Source organism: Crocodylus siamensis, chromosome 8, assembly GCF_052110815.1.
Source record: "Crocodylus siamensis isolate JL-2025a chromosome 8, ASM5211081v1, whole genome shotgun sequence".
Lineage (NCBI taxonomy): Eukaryota > Metazoa > Chordata > Crocodylia > Crocodylidae > Crocodylus > Crocodylus siamensis.
In genome coordinates this window covers 15,692,838-15,710,373 of record NC_143402.1, presented here as the reverse complement: position 1 = coordinate 15,710,373, position 17,536 = coordinate 15,692,838, and the positions used below count along the sequence as shown (strand labels likewise).

The 17,536-nt window shown below is 42.6% G+C and overlaps 1 protein-coding gene across 2 annotated transcripts in view; it reads right to left on the bottom strand.

Moving 5' to 3' along the window:
* TMEM164 (transmembrane protein 164) overlaps window positions 1-17,536 on the bottom strand; it is a 101,554-nt gene that overhangs the window by 5,510 nt on the left and 78,508 nt on the right. For both annotated transcript variants that reach the window (XR_016443990.1, XM_090061404.1), the window contains exons 4-5: window positions 12,991-13,069; window positions 152-252 (exon numbers count right to left, since the gene is read on the bottom strand). Coding sequence is in view for 1 of the 2 variants with exons in the window: in XM_090061404.1 (XP_089917530.1) it covers window positions 152-252; window positions 12,991-13,069 (180 nt within the window). In the remaining variant the exon portion in view is untranslated. The remainder of the gene's footprint in view (window positions 1-151; window positions 253-12,990; window positions 13,070-17,536) is intronic.

Below are 17,536 nucleotides of genomic sequence, written 5' to 3'. Positions count from 1 at the left end.
CTTATTAGCATGTGCAATTACTAATTTGTGCACATAACAGCATTAATTGTCCATGCAAATTAGACATCCATTTGCACCTAAACACTATGAAAAGCCAGCATCTTTATATTATGAGTAATACATGGGTACAATTAAATACACATTTACTTACCAGTCCCAGGATCTGTAAAATGCTAAAATGATACACAAACATAAGCCCAGTAGACAAGAGAGCCCACCAGAAATTGGAAAGTGGCTCTGGAGTGTATATACCTAAAAAAAGAAAATAAAAAAAGATAAAGAAAATCATTAATATTCAGCAGAATTATTGATAGCTCCATCAAACACTTATGAATAATCTTCTCTTTCCCCTGAATGAATGTCAGGGCATCTGGCTCTAGCTGATAACCTACTGACTGCTCTTACGGTAATAAATATTCAAAAGAGCCTCATTTCTCACCTGGGGTACCCTACTTCAGCTTCTTCGTTCTTTCCTTCCTTCCAATTTAGTTTTTAAGGCTAAATGCATTTTAAATGTGATTGTTAACACCACACAATATATTAAGTCAGTCTTTTCTGCCAAAAAAATTTCACATTTTCTTCCGACAACTGCAGTGTGTTAAAGTTTACAGCTTTGCGTCTGATTTTCTAAGGTGCTTCAAAAGCCAGGCGTTATTTGAATACCCTATCAAAACCAGTTGTTGTACTGGCATGGATGGAGCTAGATGCTGGCCCTGTCTACATGAGAAACGGACTACGCAGTAGCATCACATCACGGTTAGTGCCTGCCAATGCTACCGTGCAGTAGCGTCTTGTGTAGACACAGCCACTATGTTATATTGCTAGTGGCAATCACACGGAAGTGTCTCTTGATACTGCATTACCTATGGACAGCTACACAATTAACTTATATCAGACACCACAAAAACAGAAAGACTCCACAAACACTCTGTCTCCAAGTGGGTCAGCCAGTGAGAGACTGCATTTGAGGTAGAAAAGAATGCAGAGAGGCATTTCTATCAGACAGTCTTAAAGAAAACACCACTACAAACTGGGCTGCACATTTAACAAAGATTGTTGCTACTGAAAAAGTAACACTTTCCTAATGGACTGTAGGTACCCCAATACTGCTGGAGCCACCGACACCTGACCCTGCGTCCTACGGCAACTAGAGCCATCACACACTGCAGAATCCAATCTAAGATCTGTAATAAAAATGCATCTAATTTCTTAATGTTAAATTAACAATGCTCTCCTTTTGAGCTACAGCAAAAAATAGAGAATGAATATGTTTTTTCAATTTAAACTAGGATTTAAAATATACCCAAGCCATAAAATCACAAAGGCAATTGATTCCTTTTGTTTTCTATGTATGACTGCATACAGCAAAGATGCACTAGTCTCATCACATCAGAATAAGTAACAGCATGAGACACTGCACAAAGGAGGGCTGCTAACATCCTTCAACAGCTTCCAGCTCCATTAGGCAGTACCAAGTTAAAGTTGTGATTTCATGGTAATCCAGGGCACAAACTGCTAACTATGCTAGCTTTATTTCAACTGGCGCAGGCAGCAAAAGCAGTGAAGGATGCAGCATGTAAGAAACAGAAAAAGTAACAACCTACCTTTCATAATCCCAGCAAAGCAACACCAGGTCAATTTAGTCTGTGCCAAGCCCACAAAATGCACCGTCACCTTCTAGGTTTCATAAATCACTTTACACGTTGCTTTACATGTCTAAATCCTCATCATTATTTTCCAACTTCCTTGTTCATCAATTTCTACCCTTACCTTGATCTGCCCTTCACAGGTGCAGACACAATAGCAAATGACCTCTATTTGAATTAGTTCATCAGAAAGTTATACTCTTCCCAACCTCAACTACCCTTTAGGTTCTGTCTCCATCCACTCAGAACCTGTCTCTGTCTACTCTCAAAAAGTTTAAATGTCTACATGTCTTGCACAACAGATGCAAAGCAGTGGGCTTTTTTGGGTTCAAAAGCAGCATTAATGCATCCCTTGCTAGGAACTCTCCCATTGTAACCTTAAATAGTATTAGTATTGGCAACATTTTTCCAAACAGGCAAAAGCAATTTCAACTCTGCACCATGTCTTGATGAGCAAAATGTAGCTACATTCATAAGTAGGGAAGCTGCTTTCAGAACATAAGGCAATTTATAAATTATCTTATCCACTGGGTCGGCAAAGGTCCAAGCGAGTGGGAAGCATCTGAACAGCAATAAGCACTACGTGCAAAACACGGAGGGGAGTCCTCTACAACCAGAGACAGAATGGACTAAAAGCTCCAATGCCCCTCATCTCACACAAACTATAGCCTACTCACTTCAGAAACCTATGCAGGCAGATTCATTTGAACAACAGTGATATTCAGTAAGCCTCACCACACTGTAGCACCCTGCAAGAGAACAGGTAGGCATTATCAAGCCCATACACCAAGTTTCCTTCTAAGGGAAAGAACGTACACCTGCCGCAGGGCTTTTGTGAAGATTATGTATATTCATGTTTCTGCAGTTGAGGGAGCCAGGCCCTACTTGCACAAAAGCAGCAAAGGATTTTATTGAAGCCCTTGCTTTTACAGTAAATCCTCATGCAACACCCAGAAGGCTGTAAAGTAGCACTGCCACCACACTAAGGTCAGCATAGGCTCCCCTGGTGTACATGTTACTCTGGTTACTCTTTCAGAAGTGGTCTAACAGTCTCAGGAAAGACAGCCTAGAACAAAGAGGGATGAAGCTTTGCAAAGTTACAGTCATGGATGAAATACCCCAATGACATTGAGTAGTTAGGGAAGACAGAATTATTTGAGAGGCCAAGCATCCACACTCATGGTTAGGACTCCATTTTGTGAACAAACCTAAGAGGAGAGAGGCTCTGCCCAATCGGGTTTACAACCATACGGAAAAAAGAAGGGCAGGAGGGAAAATACAGCCATTAAAAGGTGAAATAAAAGTGGCCCTAAGCAGGCCAGCAGTACAAATGGAAGCACAGTATTCTGCATCCCAGTCCAGTGCTCTAAGCAGTGGAGAGCTATTCTAGTGCAAACTGGCTGGAGGTTTTTTACTGCTCAATCAGTGCTTTTTGTTGTACTCATGCCTGTGGTGGCAAGTACTGCCCTGTAAGACTTCAGGTCAAATTGATCTAAAGCAGCCAGAAATTCTTTTGTATGTGGAACCTCAGGATGAGACTCTCCCACATCTAATTAGCAAATTTTGCTGACCCTGAAAAGTGACAATGTATTTTGCAGCAGTGCTGTTTCTTACAACGAAGGAGGGAAAAAAAGTCACAAGGATTCTCCAGCAGAAACATTATAAAAAGCCTCAGAATCTCTTGACCATATTTGGGGATATTCATTTTAACTTCCTACCCTGCACAACATGTGTACATTTCCCTCCACAAAAAAGCATTATGGTAGATTTTATTACTCTACAACTCTCCTGCTACACAGCAGGCTTCTGTTTCACAGACCTCTGATGTGCCATCTATTGCACACTTCCTGTTGACAGCATGTGGAAATAAAAGCAGATGCCAAGCTGAGCTTCTGATTGAGTAGCCTGTGTTGGGTTCAGTAGAGAACTGTTTGTTGCTTGCACAGGGAGATCAATTTCAGTGTTAAGCAGGGAGCTTCCCTATCTCCTCATTCACCAGGGATCATAAGATGTTCATATATAGTGAGCATTTTCAACTATTTAAACTGTCACATACCAGCACTGACTAACTTTGTTTTCAGAAACGCTGAAGCCCCAGGCAGTGGAAGACACAGCATCACCAAGTCCTTTCCAAATCAGGATCATCCAAGTAGGCTACATGCTTGCAGTGGTGCTGGGCAAAAAGACAACGTGTATTTCAATTTAAGTTACGCTTTGATATGTCAAAATAGCAGTAATGGGCAGTGCTGATGTGAGAATTTAAGGGTGGGATGTGGACTGGTATAAAGGAGCTCTGGCTTCAGTTCCTGGTTCTTCTACACAACACTCTGGATGACCGCAGGCAAGTCAGTCAGCTTCTGTGACCTCTTTCTCCATCAAAAAATAGAAATGAAGCCTTGAGATACACAGACAAAAGTACTTGTTTGTGCTAGAGATTATCAGTTGGATGCTTGGAAATTGTTTATTTTATACTGAACTTCTGATCTGATTCTGATTAGCATTAGTGCAGTCTTCTACTAATGCTAATGTTCTCTGTAATACAACATTTATAAGCTCATTTTAACTCATTTTGGAAACACAAACCCTTGTAGAAATAAACAATAATCCAAAAGAGTTTAACAGAAAGTGGTAAGTGCATTTAACGTGCATGTGTATACATGCGCGCACACGGCTTTAGAAGGTCAGAGAAAAGTAAGCCCTTGCAACACAATTCTACAGAAGAGTTCAGAGTACAATTCCTTTCTATTTCAGTTCTACAGGTCTCTACAGTCATTTCAGTTTTCTAGTACTTTTCTAGGATTTGACCATTCTTCCAACCCAATCTAGAGCATTGTCTTCATTGGCTTCATGACTGTACACATACCCTCAAGGAGGTGGTGTCCCTGAACTTAGCCATGGGGACTGTAACATCCAAGCAATTTCAAGCTTATAAAACAAGATGAGCAGGCTACATTATCTCACTAGAGTTCAAATAAAAACAGCTCTTCTAAATTAACCCTGGCCTCCTTAATGACAGAGTTTATTCCAGCAGACCTGCATTCTCATTGTCAGCTAGCAAGTCCCAAAAGCAATCTTTCCTCCTTGAAGCAGTCCGAAGGATTCAAGAGGGGACAGGGGCTAATACCAACCTGAAATCAGTTTTCACCCTTGTGTCTCTGTTGAGTCTACGTTTAGCCAGAAGAACTGGTGAGTGTCCTGTAACCTTTCCACAGGGGGAAAAAAAAAGAAGGGGGGGGGGGAGAGATCTTGCAACCATCTGGGCTCTAAGCAGTTCAGCACAATTTGGTCCCGACCAGAACCTGTATCTTCCATTTACACAGATGTCGTTACTTTGGGCTACTGGCCTTCTCATTTATGGACCAGAAAGGCCTCAGTGGATCAGCCTAGCTTCTCATGGACCAAGTATGCGAGGACTTCAATGGAGATGCTGGGTAAGGCCAGCACCAGGCACTCCTTTCATCTCTTTATGCAGTACTGTTGGAAGAAGGGGACAGAAGGCTGTTAGCAAACACAGATCTTTGCCTGCCATGCTTGCGATTCAGTGTGGCAGGGAAGGGAATGACACTAAGTGAAAGTGGGGGTTGCCCTGACAGAACATTTTATGATCAGGAATTGCAGCCACTGCCCCCTTCTGCCCAACCAGACACTTGTGTGGAAGGTTGATAATCCACTGCCATTAAACTGGCTTTTTTTTCAAACAAGTGCAGTCCAGTTTCTCCTTCAGTGTCTTAGCATTAAATAAGGCCTTTAAAAAAAATATGAAAGGATCCAACTGAAGAAAGCCCACAAGCCAGGATGTGGGGAAGAGGTAAAAAGTGCAACTGGCCTTGAATGTGGCAATCACCATGCTGGCTAGTACCCGATTCACAGCTCCAAGAGTCATTCTTCCCCCATACTTGATGCTTAAAGAAACTTCCTACATCACAGAACACAACTCATCCTTTCACTAAGTTAAAGCAATGCAATGTCCCCAAAAGAGCTGGCTCCAGCTGTCATTCATCTGACAAAATAAGCTAACTCCACACCAGAAGGGTTTCCTGAGCTTTCTGCTCACTTCCTCGATGCTCGGGAAACTTGTCTCTTCTGATGTTGCCTTTGAGGAAGCCTGAGCCAAAAACAGAGAGAGGCTGATGTGGCTGGAGCCAGGGGGACAGTTCCTTTACAGCTTAAAAGGTGCAACACTTGTCTCAGAAGCTGAAAATCCTGGCGCTGCTCCCAGCAAGTGATCTATCTGCTTAACTACGAAGTGGGTGTGTGCGTGCTGCTCCAGGATGCAGGTGTGCAACAATGAATCTGCTCCAACAAGACTGGCCTGTCAGACTAAACAACCACTTACCCAAAGCTAGTGAGACTGCTTCAGTCAGCGCTGGCTACACCTGGCATTTTGGACTAGTGCCCAGGCATTTTTGGACAAAGAGCAAGCCTCAGTTTGCAGTCTCCTTACCTTTGTGCAAAGAGAGGTAGCCCATGCACTCTTTAATAGGATGATAGAAACCTTGCTCCCCCTGCTGGGCCAAAGAGAAAGTGTGACACTCGGGCACAACGGAAGGTGCCCTGGTGGACTGGAAGGGCTGCTAGGAGAAGGCAAAGGGAAGCCCTGGACCTCCTAGAACACTTCTTCGCCTCTTCAGGAAAAGAGTTTCTTCTCTGCTCCATTCAATCCTTCAGAAGATCAACTAAATTCATGCTGGAGTCACCAAGATAGAGAGAGAAAGCTGCACCCTGCCAAACACCAATGAGGCAGCCACATACTGCCTTCCTATTTAGTGCCACTTTTGCAAAATACACTTTTCTAGAACTTAAAATGGTTATTTCCTAACCCAAGTGACTTGCCAGCCCCAGCACAGTAAAGTGGGCATCTAGTGCTGTCTGAGCTCTCAAAATTGTCATCACAACAGTCCCTTGATACAAGGATAGCAGTCTTCCAGTGAATTAGGGAAGGCCTCAGTGAGTCTGCAGATGACTGTGGAGGCTGATCCAAAATCTGTATGTTCAATTGCAGATGTGGCAAATAGTTCCCCAGGAGAAAGGAGCAGATCCTGGTGATATCACGTATCCTTGATTCTTTCCTCTTGCCCACCTCTAGAGCAATGACCATCAGTGATTTGGGAGTGTAGGACCCATGTTCAGAGCCAGTTGTCAGGCATCCTTATGACATGTCCTATCCAACAGAGCTGGTGCATCATCAACATGGTTTCAACGTTGGTGGTGTTTCCTCGAGTCAGAACACTGGCTTTCATTCTTCTGTCCTTCCAGTATGGATGATTTCCCAAAGGCAACATCAATAGTAATGATCTAGCATTTGGGGGCGTTGTCAATGTTTTCAGCTGGCCTTGTCCCCCCATCCTATGTCCCCACCATCATGGCAGCGCTCTGCCATGCTACCACCTCCTGTCCCAACGCTGTACTCACACTCTGATTGGTTGTTTCAGTCAGCCAATCACAGTGCAAATAAAGCGTTATGGACAGACAGATTAAGAATGTTATAATATTAGAATTGTAATGTATGCATGAGGAGCTGGTTGGTTTGTGGTGGGCTGGTAAAATTTTTGTGAAGTTGACCATGGGTCCAAGCATTTCATGTACTTCTCAGAAGAAATCAAGAGTGGTTCTTCAATTGAGTGGGCACACATGACACAATCTTCCCCATGCTAAAGATCAGTATTGGACTTGTTGGTTTATCTTGGATTTGGAACATAACGGTCGATGTGAAAGAGATTCACATTCATGTCATATTGGATGCTGACTCCCAATGGAAGTCTATCAGCAATGAGGTGTGGAATAGCTGCACTATAGATGGAAAAGAGTGTTGGTACAATCATCCTTGCTTGAATCCAGTTCTAATAGTGAAGAGTCCTATTTCTGTGCCATTGCTTAAGACAGTTGCGATCATGTCGTCATGAAGGATTCTGATAATGGTAACAAATTTTGGTAGGCATCCAAAATCTCATCAGAATATTACATAAGGCCTCTCTGATTGAAGTAAAGGTCACAGGTCAATGAAGGCCATGCAAGATCTTGGTGATGCTTGCAGCACTTCTGCAGCTGTCTAGCAACAAAAATCATATGTACTGTACCTTAGTGGTCTGAAACCACAGTGGGAACTGGGTAGAAAACAGCTCTCAAAATAGCTGACCGCTAGCATGTTTACCAAGCAGAACATAGGCTACGATTAGATTTTAGTCAGAGGCCTGACTGGGTGCATCCCCACGTGCAGGGGCAATTTTGTGCCAGAACTTTTTGCTGCTGTGCATGCCCCTGCACATGTGCTTGGGTGCGGGGCAAACTGTCTTTGCCCCACTTCTCCAGGCTCCTAGCATGCTGGAGGAGCCAAAGCAAAACTGAAGGAGGGAAGAACCAAGCCTCCACATGCACCAGCACACGCTCCTGTGGCGCACCATGCCCCCCACTTACTTTTCTTTTCTTTTTTTTTTTTTTTTTTGGGGGGGGGGTTTGCTACCGGAATTTTCCAGTAGCAAATTTTGCCCATGCTGCAAATCTGTAGTGTGGGGCACATGCATCGCCAATGATGGTTTGTAATATTTTCAGCACTACTTCACAGCAAGCTATTTTTTTTTTTCATCTTGGACACCTGGGCTAGGGACAGAAATATACATAACCCAGTATAAGTGATCAGAAATGGGTTCAAATCTGTAATACCACAGAAGTTCAGTGCACATAAACCACTTTCAAAATGGCAGAAACTAGTTTAAGATAAACCTGGATGGATGTAGTATCAGACTTAACTGATTAAGGTTAAATTAGTTTATTGAACTTCTGTCCCAGATCCCCTCCAGATTCAAATTAACTCAGTCTCCTAGCATCTCAGGTTGCTTTGCTCCCCCCGTTCCCCCTTGTAAGGTAAGCCAAGTTGTCTGCTCCAACTAAGCAGGGAGGTGTGCTCTAGCACTCCTCAGCTTCTGGCCTGGGCCACTGCAAGCATGTGGCTGCATTTCTGGAATCAAAGGCAGATGTCTGTTCACTTGTTTACCGGTTCAATCTACACAGCTTAGACTAACCCGAGAAGCCAGAATTGATTCAGCCTTGGGCTTTTTGACAACTTGTACCTAGCCCTGGTCATGCAAAACAGGAGTCTCTGACAACTACTTAAATCAGATCCTGGCTCTTAAATCCAAAATCGTGACTCCAATTCTGTCATCAGAGCCATTCCTCAGGGAACAGGGATGCAGCACAGTGGCTTTATACCACAGTTTTTATGCCTCTCCTTCATACCATAGCTGGACAGGCTGTTGCTATCAGCCAAAGTTACCTCAGTTTAGATACTTTATCTCTAGCTAAATAGGGCCTTTTTTAGCAACCAGGAATTGATGAGACTTGGAAAATGCTCCAAGGTTGGGGGTTAAGGTAGGACCAATAAAAAACTGCAGCTGTACTTTCCCTGTGAATTCTCCTGCAATGCTGGTCTCCTGCGTTGGCCACTTAAGTCAACACTGCACCTGCTTTGCACCACCAGTCATAACGTAGTTACAAACAGGACAAAGGTTGGTCTGATCCATGGCGTGAGATCTTTTCTACCTTTACTAAGACTCTATGATGCTGGAAAAGAACATGTACTGTGTTCACTCTGTGGGCCTGGAAAGGTAAGTAAAGATTAAGGAGGGAAATATTGGTCCACATGGTGCATCTAAAAGGAAGAAGGGAAGAGAATAATATCTCCGGTTTCCCCAAGATAAATGTTAAGTCAGCACAGAGAGAGCTCAGCCAGGATACAACAGCTTACACTGTTCACTATGCAGCACAGAAACATGAATACCAGGCACCTGAATCTAACCAGAGCATAGCAGGGCCTCAACATCAACTAGGAAACACAGAAAGCTGATGCTTCAGGTGCTGCCCTACCTGATTTTATCCATTTGGGATCTCAAGGAGAGACTGGAGAAAAAAACCCATGACTTGTACATTGCTAAATGGATACATTTTTAAGAGTTTCAAACTGACGGCACTAAAAACTAGAGTGTTACATCATCACAGACAGGTTCAGCCCGTGTAGCTGTGGTGCACAGCTCTGGTCCTGGAAGGACCACTTTGTTAGAAATGGAATATTGTTAGAAATGCACAGCTTGCATCTTGCACCCGATAAGAAAGAAACACTACCAAGGACTTTTTTCCTTTCCCAGCCTTGCCACAGCTTTTCTTATGCTAAATCGCAGACTCTCCCCCAGCTTCTCCCTAGCCTTTCTCATACAGATTACAGAAGCTGGAATTCAACTGTGTCCTTGAAGGGGGGGGGTTTGAACTCTTGGTGACCTATAGTAGTCTCTGAACATGCTTAATTAGCTGATGCATATTTACCCCTCCGCCCTGCATACTTAAGTAGTTAATTATACTATACATGCGATGTATGTAGTGATGTAACCACATGTATGCTTGTATGAAACGGAAGTGAGCTGTAAGAGTTCCTGTTTCTGCACACGTGCCCAGGAGGGAAAAGATAAATACAGCCTGCAAAATTCCTTTGTGGGTTCAGAGTAATCTGAGTTTTTGACTCTGCTCTGACCCTATTTGCAAATACACCTTTTGTGCCATCTAATGAGTGTGTGTCTGTGATTTTTGTGGCCTCCAGAGAAACGAACCGCTTTATGCATCAACTTCAACAGGTAGTTGAGTTTGGCCCAAGCTGCTAGCCGTACCAGAGTAGCCAGAGCTCAGTGCCATAGTATTTCAAATGATTTTTTTATCAGATGATTTTTTTTTTTTTTTTAAACCAGAAAGTGGCCTAAAATAAAACTCAAGGCAAAGGTACGTGGCTTTTGGGGAATGAGCTCGACTTCACTAGAGGTGAAACGCTATCCTCTCAAGTCAGAAGGTACAATAGTAGCACGCACCCCAGTACAATGAAGTACCCTTGCACTGTATACACACAATCCATTTTCCTCTCCTCAGCCTTTGTGCTTTCAATCACTTTTGCAGATCATAATCCATAGACCCACTGATGAAAGTTTATATCCCAAATAAGAAGTCATCTCTATCTATATCACCCTATGCTGGCGGAGGTCAATGATGTTAAAATGGTCCACACAAGACTGAGTTAAAATTCTTGAACCAGATGCAGTGAGACAGGCAGAACGGTAACAGAAAATAATCCCTTTGGACAGAACTGCTTCAAATCAGCAAAGAACTGACATTTTTTCAGTAATAGTTATAGTACAGCTCCCTCTCCAGTGACACTGGCCACAAGTACTACACAAGTTTACACATTATTAACAAGGTATTAACTGGTCAGGGAACAGACACCAACTGCAACACTAGCTAGAAGTGCCTGACTACAGCAATCAGCCAAGGGCAATCTCCCCAGATGTCTGCTAGCCCACAGGAAGCATCAAAGTTCACTGCTTTCACGCCAACATTAGATGGCAGCAGATAGCTGTAAACTGATTGAGGGCAGAGCTAGAGGGAGGGGGAGCTGCGATGAAGCTGCTGAACTACACTGACTCTTTCTGTTTCCCTCTGCCATACTCATCTGGAGCATGCACCAGTACAAGTGACACAATCTTTCTTTCAGAATTCAAGGCAGTAAAAATGGGAGCCCCTGAGACTTCCTACAGCAACGCCTAAAAACTATGTGCAGAATCTCATGTACTGTAAGCAGGCTACATTATCTGCCAGGATTTCTAACGAGCTCAAGACACTAGTGGTTCAGAAATACTGCCAGAATTACATTTAGCCAGTGATATACAAAGTATTATGCAGCTGTTGACACCACATCTTGCACTAATTAGCAGTTTGTGACACTCCCAATTTAGCTTCTTTTTTTTATATATAACAACTGCTGTATTTTAAATACTGATCAAACTTGCAGCTAGCACAGCAGATTAAACTTATCTGGAATGTTCATTATTATCTATACCACTTGTGATTAAAACCACGAAACACAGTTCTCTTGCTGCCAAATTTCTGGGCCTGTGGGAAACTATGGGCCACATGACAACTCAAGGGGTCAGATCTGGCCCATGGGCTGGGGTTTGAGCACCCCCTCTCTTGGCAAATACTGGACTGTATCCTACTGTCATAAATTGTAATATCACACTTCTGACATGTCATGAAGTAGGGTGACGCCTGCAAAAAACTTATGCCTATCTGAACCACTTAATCTGTAAGGCAGGGGTGGATTAAGATTCACTGGACCCCAGGACCCCCTTTCATGGCCTGCAGCTCCCGGTAACTCATGCCCTGCCCTGAAGCCACGGGCTCCATCCCTGGCTCGTGCAGCAGAAGCAGTGGCCAGAGCGGGTTGCTCCGCTGCCCTGGCCCAGGGCAGGAGCGGCAGCTGCTCCTGCCCACAGGTCCACACTGGAGATGGCACCAGGGGTGTAGAGCTGCTGCCTGCAGGGCACATGTGGTGCAGACCAAGCTCCAGGGGCGGCTGCTCACCCCACTGTGGCTCAGTCGGCTGCAGTGGTGCCTGGCAAACAAGAGCCTGGCAACCACGGCCCACCACGTTGCATGGGCCCAGCCTGGCCACTGGTTTCATTCACGGGGAGGCAGGGGCCTGGCTGGCCCATGCATTAATCCACCTACACTCTAATGTTTTTTCTCTCTGGGAGTTGTCAGCAGAGACTGAATCTGAGGCCTCTGGGATTTAATGAGGTTCTACTGTCTGAGTTAATCTATTGCCAGGTTAGAAGCAGGTCCCTAAATAGAGTGGAACAGCACCATATTCACGGTTATGTGTTATATAACCTTCTCAGTACATTAATGGAAAGAGCTACATCAGAAACAACTGGTGGATTTTTTTATGGCAGGATTCTTGGACACAGTGAGCCACTATCTATCTTAATCATGGAAGTAAAAGGTAAAGAATCCGATTAGAAAAGATAATGAGCAAGCAATCCCTGAGTCATTAATACCCAGCACTAGATTTCATTAGAGCTATGAAATTAAAGAACACCCTCTACACTCTCAGATTCACATTCACCTCGAAAGCTACTAGAAAGCTACTACAAGCAGACCCTTCCATCTCATTTTTCACTTACGCAGAGACATCCATCTGAAGGACAAAAAGGACACACAAATGCACGCAACTGACTGACAAGGTATGGCGAGGACAATGGTTAAGAAGAGAACATATGTTGTTATTGTGGCGTCATTATTTCTTTAGGGCAGAAACTAGCTTTTTGTTCTGTTTGTACAGAAAACCTAACACAGCTTGTGTCTAATACAAGATGGCCTCATCCATGACTGCACCTCCTTGGTTCTACCACAACACTGATAGGACAATAATGTGTCAACCTTATAAAGGAAAAGCTGATACCCACAACAGAACACACTATATTTATTATTTAAAATTAATTTTGCATATATTAAAGACTAATTGCTAACCTACCTCCTTTCCGCAGAAGATAGATGGGCACAACATAAAGCATCACATGCTGGATGTAATAAATCTCCATCTCAAATGGAAGCTGAGGAAAAAAGGAAAACATTTATAAATATATGCTGTTGTTCACAACTGATTTACAAAGCACCTTTGCTAACATTAAGCATGCTGCAAACTATCTACATACAGCGTAAGGGTTTACATTTCTTCAGGTCCAACCAAAATGCAGCCACTTGCAGGATAGAAAGCAAAAGCAGCACTACATAACAGGTTCACTTCTGCAGGGAAGAACAGGTGTATACAACTCCACCCAGAAAAGTTTAGAAGAGAATGTGCAACTACCCATGTCAGAATAAGGACAGAAAACCGGGGCCTGCAGCCCTGTTCTGATAAGTGCTACAAATGTTTTGTGGCATAATCTTGCCATTAACCACCATAGTGCCACTCTACACAGGCTGCCTCCTTAATTAGAAACAGTGCAGCTACCTCTACATGGTGGTTGGAGTGGACTAATGAACCTTGCTGAGAGCTAATGCCAATTAGCCTGCCCGGGCGGACACTGTTCCTGGCTCAGGAAGCAGGCTGCCAGACAGCACTACCAGAAATGGTAAGTTTACCATCCAGACACCATCTACAAGTACCATGGGCATTTGTCCCTATGTAGCCTTGGAAACCGATACAGCCACCACTATTTCCTTACATCTCATTTGAAAGGCTTGGTACCTGTGATCCCAGACTGGTGTAATGATTCAACAGTGCTTGTTTCACCCAGAAAATTGTCCCATGGTGGCACTAGAAAAGCATCCTACCTGTCCTTAACTGTTATGTAGTACTGTTGGCAAGTCAACTGGAATGCAACCTACTGCCTCTTCTTCAGTGTCAAAAGCCACATTATAATTCCATGGAATTTAATTTATTTTCAAGCTTCTTATGCTAATCAGGGGGTACCAAATGTACTATCCCTTGCTACTGACAATCTGAATTTCTCAAGTACTAGAAACAAAATAGAGGAGTAGTTCCAGAGGAAAAAATTGCAAAGATGGCAGCCAGACAGAAAAGCAAAAAAATTAACCACCTGAGCCCATTCTCTGTTGTCCCCTAGTAACTTGCTGCTAACCTAATTACCAGCAGCATAAAGCAAAAACAAAAACAGAAAACAAGCAGGAGGAAACATAAAAATCATTTCACAAGACGGCAAAGCACATACAAAGAACTGTAAATAAACCACCTAGTTGCACAAAAGTAAAAGGGTCCACTTTCTAAACAATACATTTCCAAATGCATAGAAAAAATAAGAAATAGCCATACCCATTTATACATTTTACATAACAATTTTCAAGCCAGCAGAGATTAATGCAAATTACAGCAATCCATACACAAATATTTTAAACTACCACAATTCCCTTAAGCCAGCGAAAATCGATATAGAGAAAAAAAGTCTGAATCTTAAAGCTGTGTAACAGTCATGGGAAGAAGATTCTTAATCAAAGTGAATCAGACATGGCGAGGTGGATTGCCAATAATAGTTTCATAGTTTCATTCAAGAGAATACGTAACAATATACCATTTTGTGTGGTTAGCTGAACTCATTTTTCCACTTAGGGGAGAAAATACATAGAACTACTTAGCTAGAAATAATTTGAGGCATAACTAGTGATACATATTTCAAGGTTGAATTCGAGTCCTTTGACACTGGGCTAAATTGGCACAGTCCAGTTCCAGTCAGGCATTACTGTATTTTGTTAAAAGACAAAACATTGCACTGGGAAAAGCTTGATGCAATACATTTTCTAAAAATCACCTGTCCAGGATGTTTTTCTGTTTCTTTATCTGTACTTTAAATTTCTATAAAATTGATTCAGATGAGAGCTTCAAAGATTCAAAATTTTAAGAAAGGACAGGGAAAATATAGGTTCAAAATTCAAATCTGGTCCCATGATTATATGTGTGGTTCACTTCTGAAAAGCAGAAAGACAGACTTATGTCCCTAATATAATTCAGATGTTCAAACCATCATTTTACCATCATTTTAGACTGAAATCTCAAAGAAATGTAATACACTAAAGTTCATATCATTCAACCCAACCCAAAACCAAACAATTAGCCCCCAGGACAAACAGACCCACACTATAGTCAGATGCTAATAATGTTCCAAAACCCCACTGCCTGGTCCATCTTTTGTACTGATGCTTCAGAGATGCGCAAATCCCTCCCACATCTTCCCTTCCATGTTGTGGAACTGGATCAATATAATGCTGAACTGTTAATGCTGCAGGTCATCATGGTCAATGTTTTAAATGTCAATGTTTTAAATGTCAATGTTTTAATCAGATAACAGGGGCCAATGTTTTAAACATATGAATCTATAGTTCCAACAGAGAGACAAGCGAAAGGAGAGGCTGAGCATGAAGCTCTCCATGTTCCAAAAGAGCTGGTAGCAGCCGTCGCAGCAGAAAGACAATATAGGATTCTATTAACAGAAAAAGTGTTTTTCTTCTTGTAGCCTTACTCCAGTATAAAAAATAAATAAATAAATAATATTTAGACTCTGCTAGCCTTGGTTGCCACCAACTGATCATGCTAAACAGTGGAGCAACCTGGTTCCAAACTCCATGATATTCAGACAACCATTGTGGAAGAAAAGTTTGAAAGGCTTATAGGGAATATTTGTCCAAACAGTCTACAACAAAAACATAAAATGATTAAGCAATAGCATGCAAAAGCAAGAAGTTCCTTGCAATCTCTGAATTTTTTTGTTTCAACTTTCAGTAACTCACAAGAGAGAAAGAAGCTGAGGGCACAAATGAGAGAATGAGAAACAAACCAACTTGAAAAGGGCTTAAATTGGCTTCAGCAAGTAGAAGATGATTTGTAATACTGTACTACTGTAAAGTTCATGCTACGGAAACAATAGCTCCAGATCTAAACAATGCAACACACTGCGCTCATGCCTGGCAAGGAGCAGCCTCTATCTGCCACCTGCGATTTCATAAGGGCTTCTGCACTAGATCAGTCAACACAAAGGTCAGTTACACAAACATTTTACTGGGGACACTTTTGAGAACAGCCCAACCCTTGTTTTGTTGCAACAGCACTGACAGTATTTACTGTGTAAAACAAACATTTTCATGCTATGAAAGATTTATTGTTCTGTGGCCTGGCTAATTATGCAAGTACATTTCCTGGTAAGATACAGACAACACTAGCTTCCTTTTTACATAACGAGGCACTTAAAGCTATACAGTCAGGTTACAAGGAAAAAGAGCACACAAAGAAGATGGACTGTACGGCCACACAGAATCGTGCCTCACCCAGTGCTAGGATCTGATAAATATTTGTGCCATGGAGTGATAATCAGGGATTCGGGTTTTCTCCGATTTAAAAAAAAAAACATCTTAGGTTTAAAAAGATGCAACCCAAATCTCCATTTTCCCATGATTAAAGTGAAACAGAAAAACAGAGGGAGACAGGGAGAGGGATGTTTCATTTTAAACACAGAAAAATGTGGATTTGGGGGTTACGTCCTTTTAATTGAAAATTGGGGAATTTTTTTAAAGCAGAGAAAACCAGGATCCCTGGTGATAATACACATGAGCAACCATTTATGTAACAAGAGCTAAGATGGTAAAAAATGGCCAAGTGCCTCCCAAATGAGGACAGTGAAAAAAGGGACCAGCCCAGGATTTAAGCGATTCTGTGCACTTCTTACTAGCAAATAATTTAACATGCAAGAGTTTTAGAAATCTAAAATGGAAGGTAGCACTGTGCAAGCATTTTAGGTCCAGCATGAGGCAAGCCTGCTAACTGAATACTGGCCCTGAAATGCACGAGTTAACAAAAGTACACTCCTGAAACATCCGAGTACACCCCTGAAACATGGAAGATGCTGAATTTTAGCCGATTTTTGGATTTTAAACTTCACTGCAGAACAACAAGGAAGATTTTTTACCAGCCACCTGACACCTCCAGGAAGGAATTCTACCTGATCAACGAGTTACTCAACACAGGCCACAAAGATACTCCCATGGACCCAGAGGGACAGCCTTCCATCTTCAGCTCCCTCTGTGCAAAAATGATGTTTATTTCCTACCTATGGGGACTTTGTACCATCTTGTACCATCTACACTTTCCCAGAGCCTGACGAAGGGACTTTGATCCTGAAAGCTTGCAGAAAAGGACAATTTTCTTGCCATTTTCCAGTTGATCTAATAAAAGGTTTCATTTTGGAACCAAGAGTTCTAGTTTTTTGTATGAGTTAACAAAAGGCACAGAAGGCAGATGGCAGGAATAGCAAAAAGGCCCATGGTCTCAAACCTCAGATTCCTACAAGAGAAAGGACCTTGCTCAAGGGCCCCAGCCAAATCCACTGGGTGCAGCAAAGCAGGACTTTCCAAGGGTGGCAGTAGCCTTAGAAGCAAAAACATCTCAACCTATACATTCTGATTGTTTATCACCACCAGCCCCGCAACCCAGCAATATTCCCGACCTACTGATTGGCTGCCTCCCCTTTCCCTTTCAGGCTACCTGAACCACTGACCCTGATACTCATAGG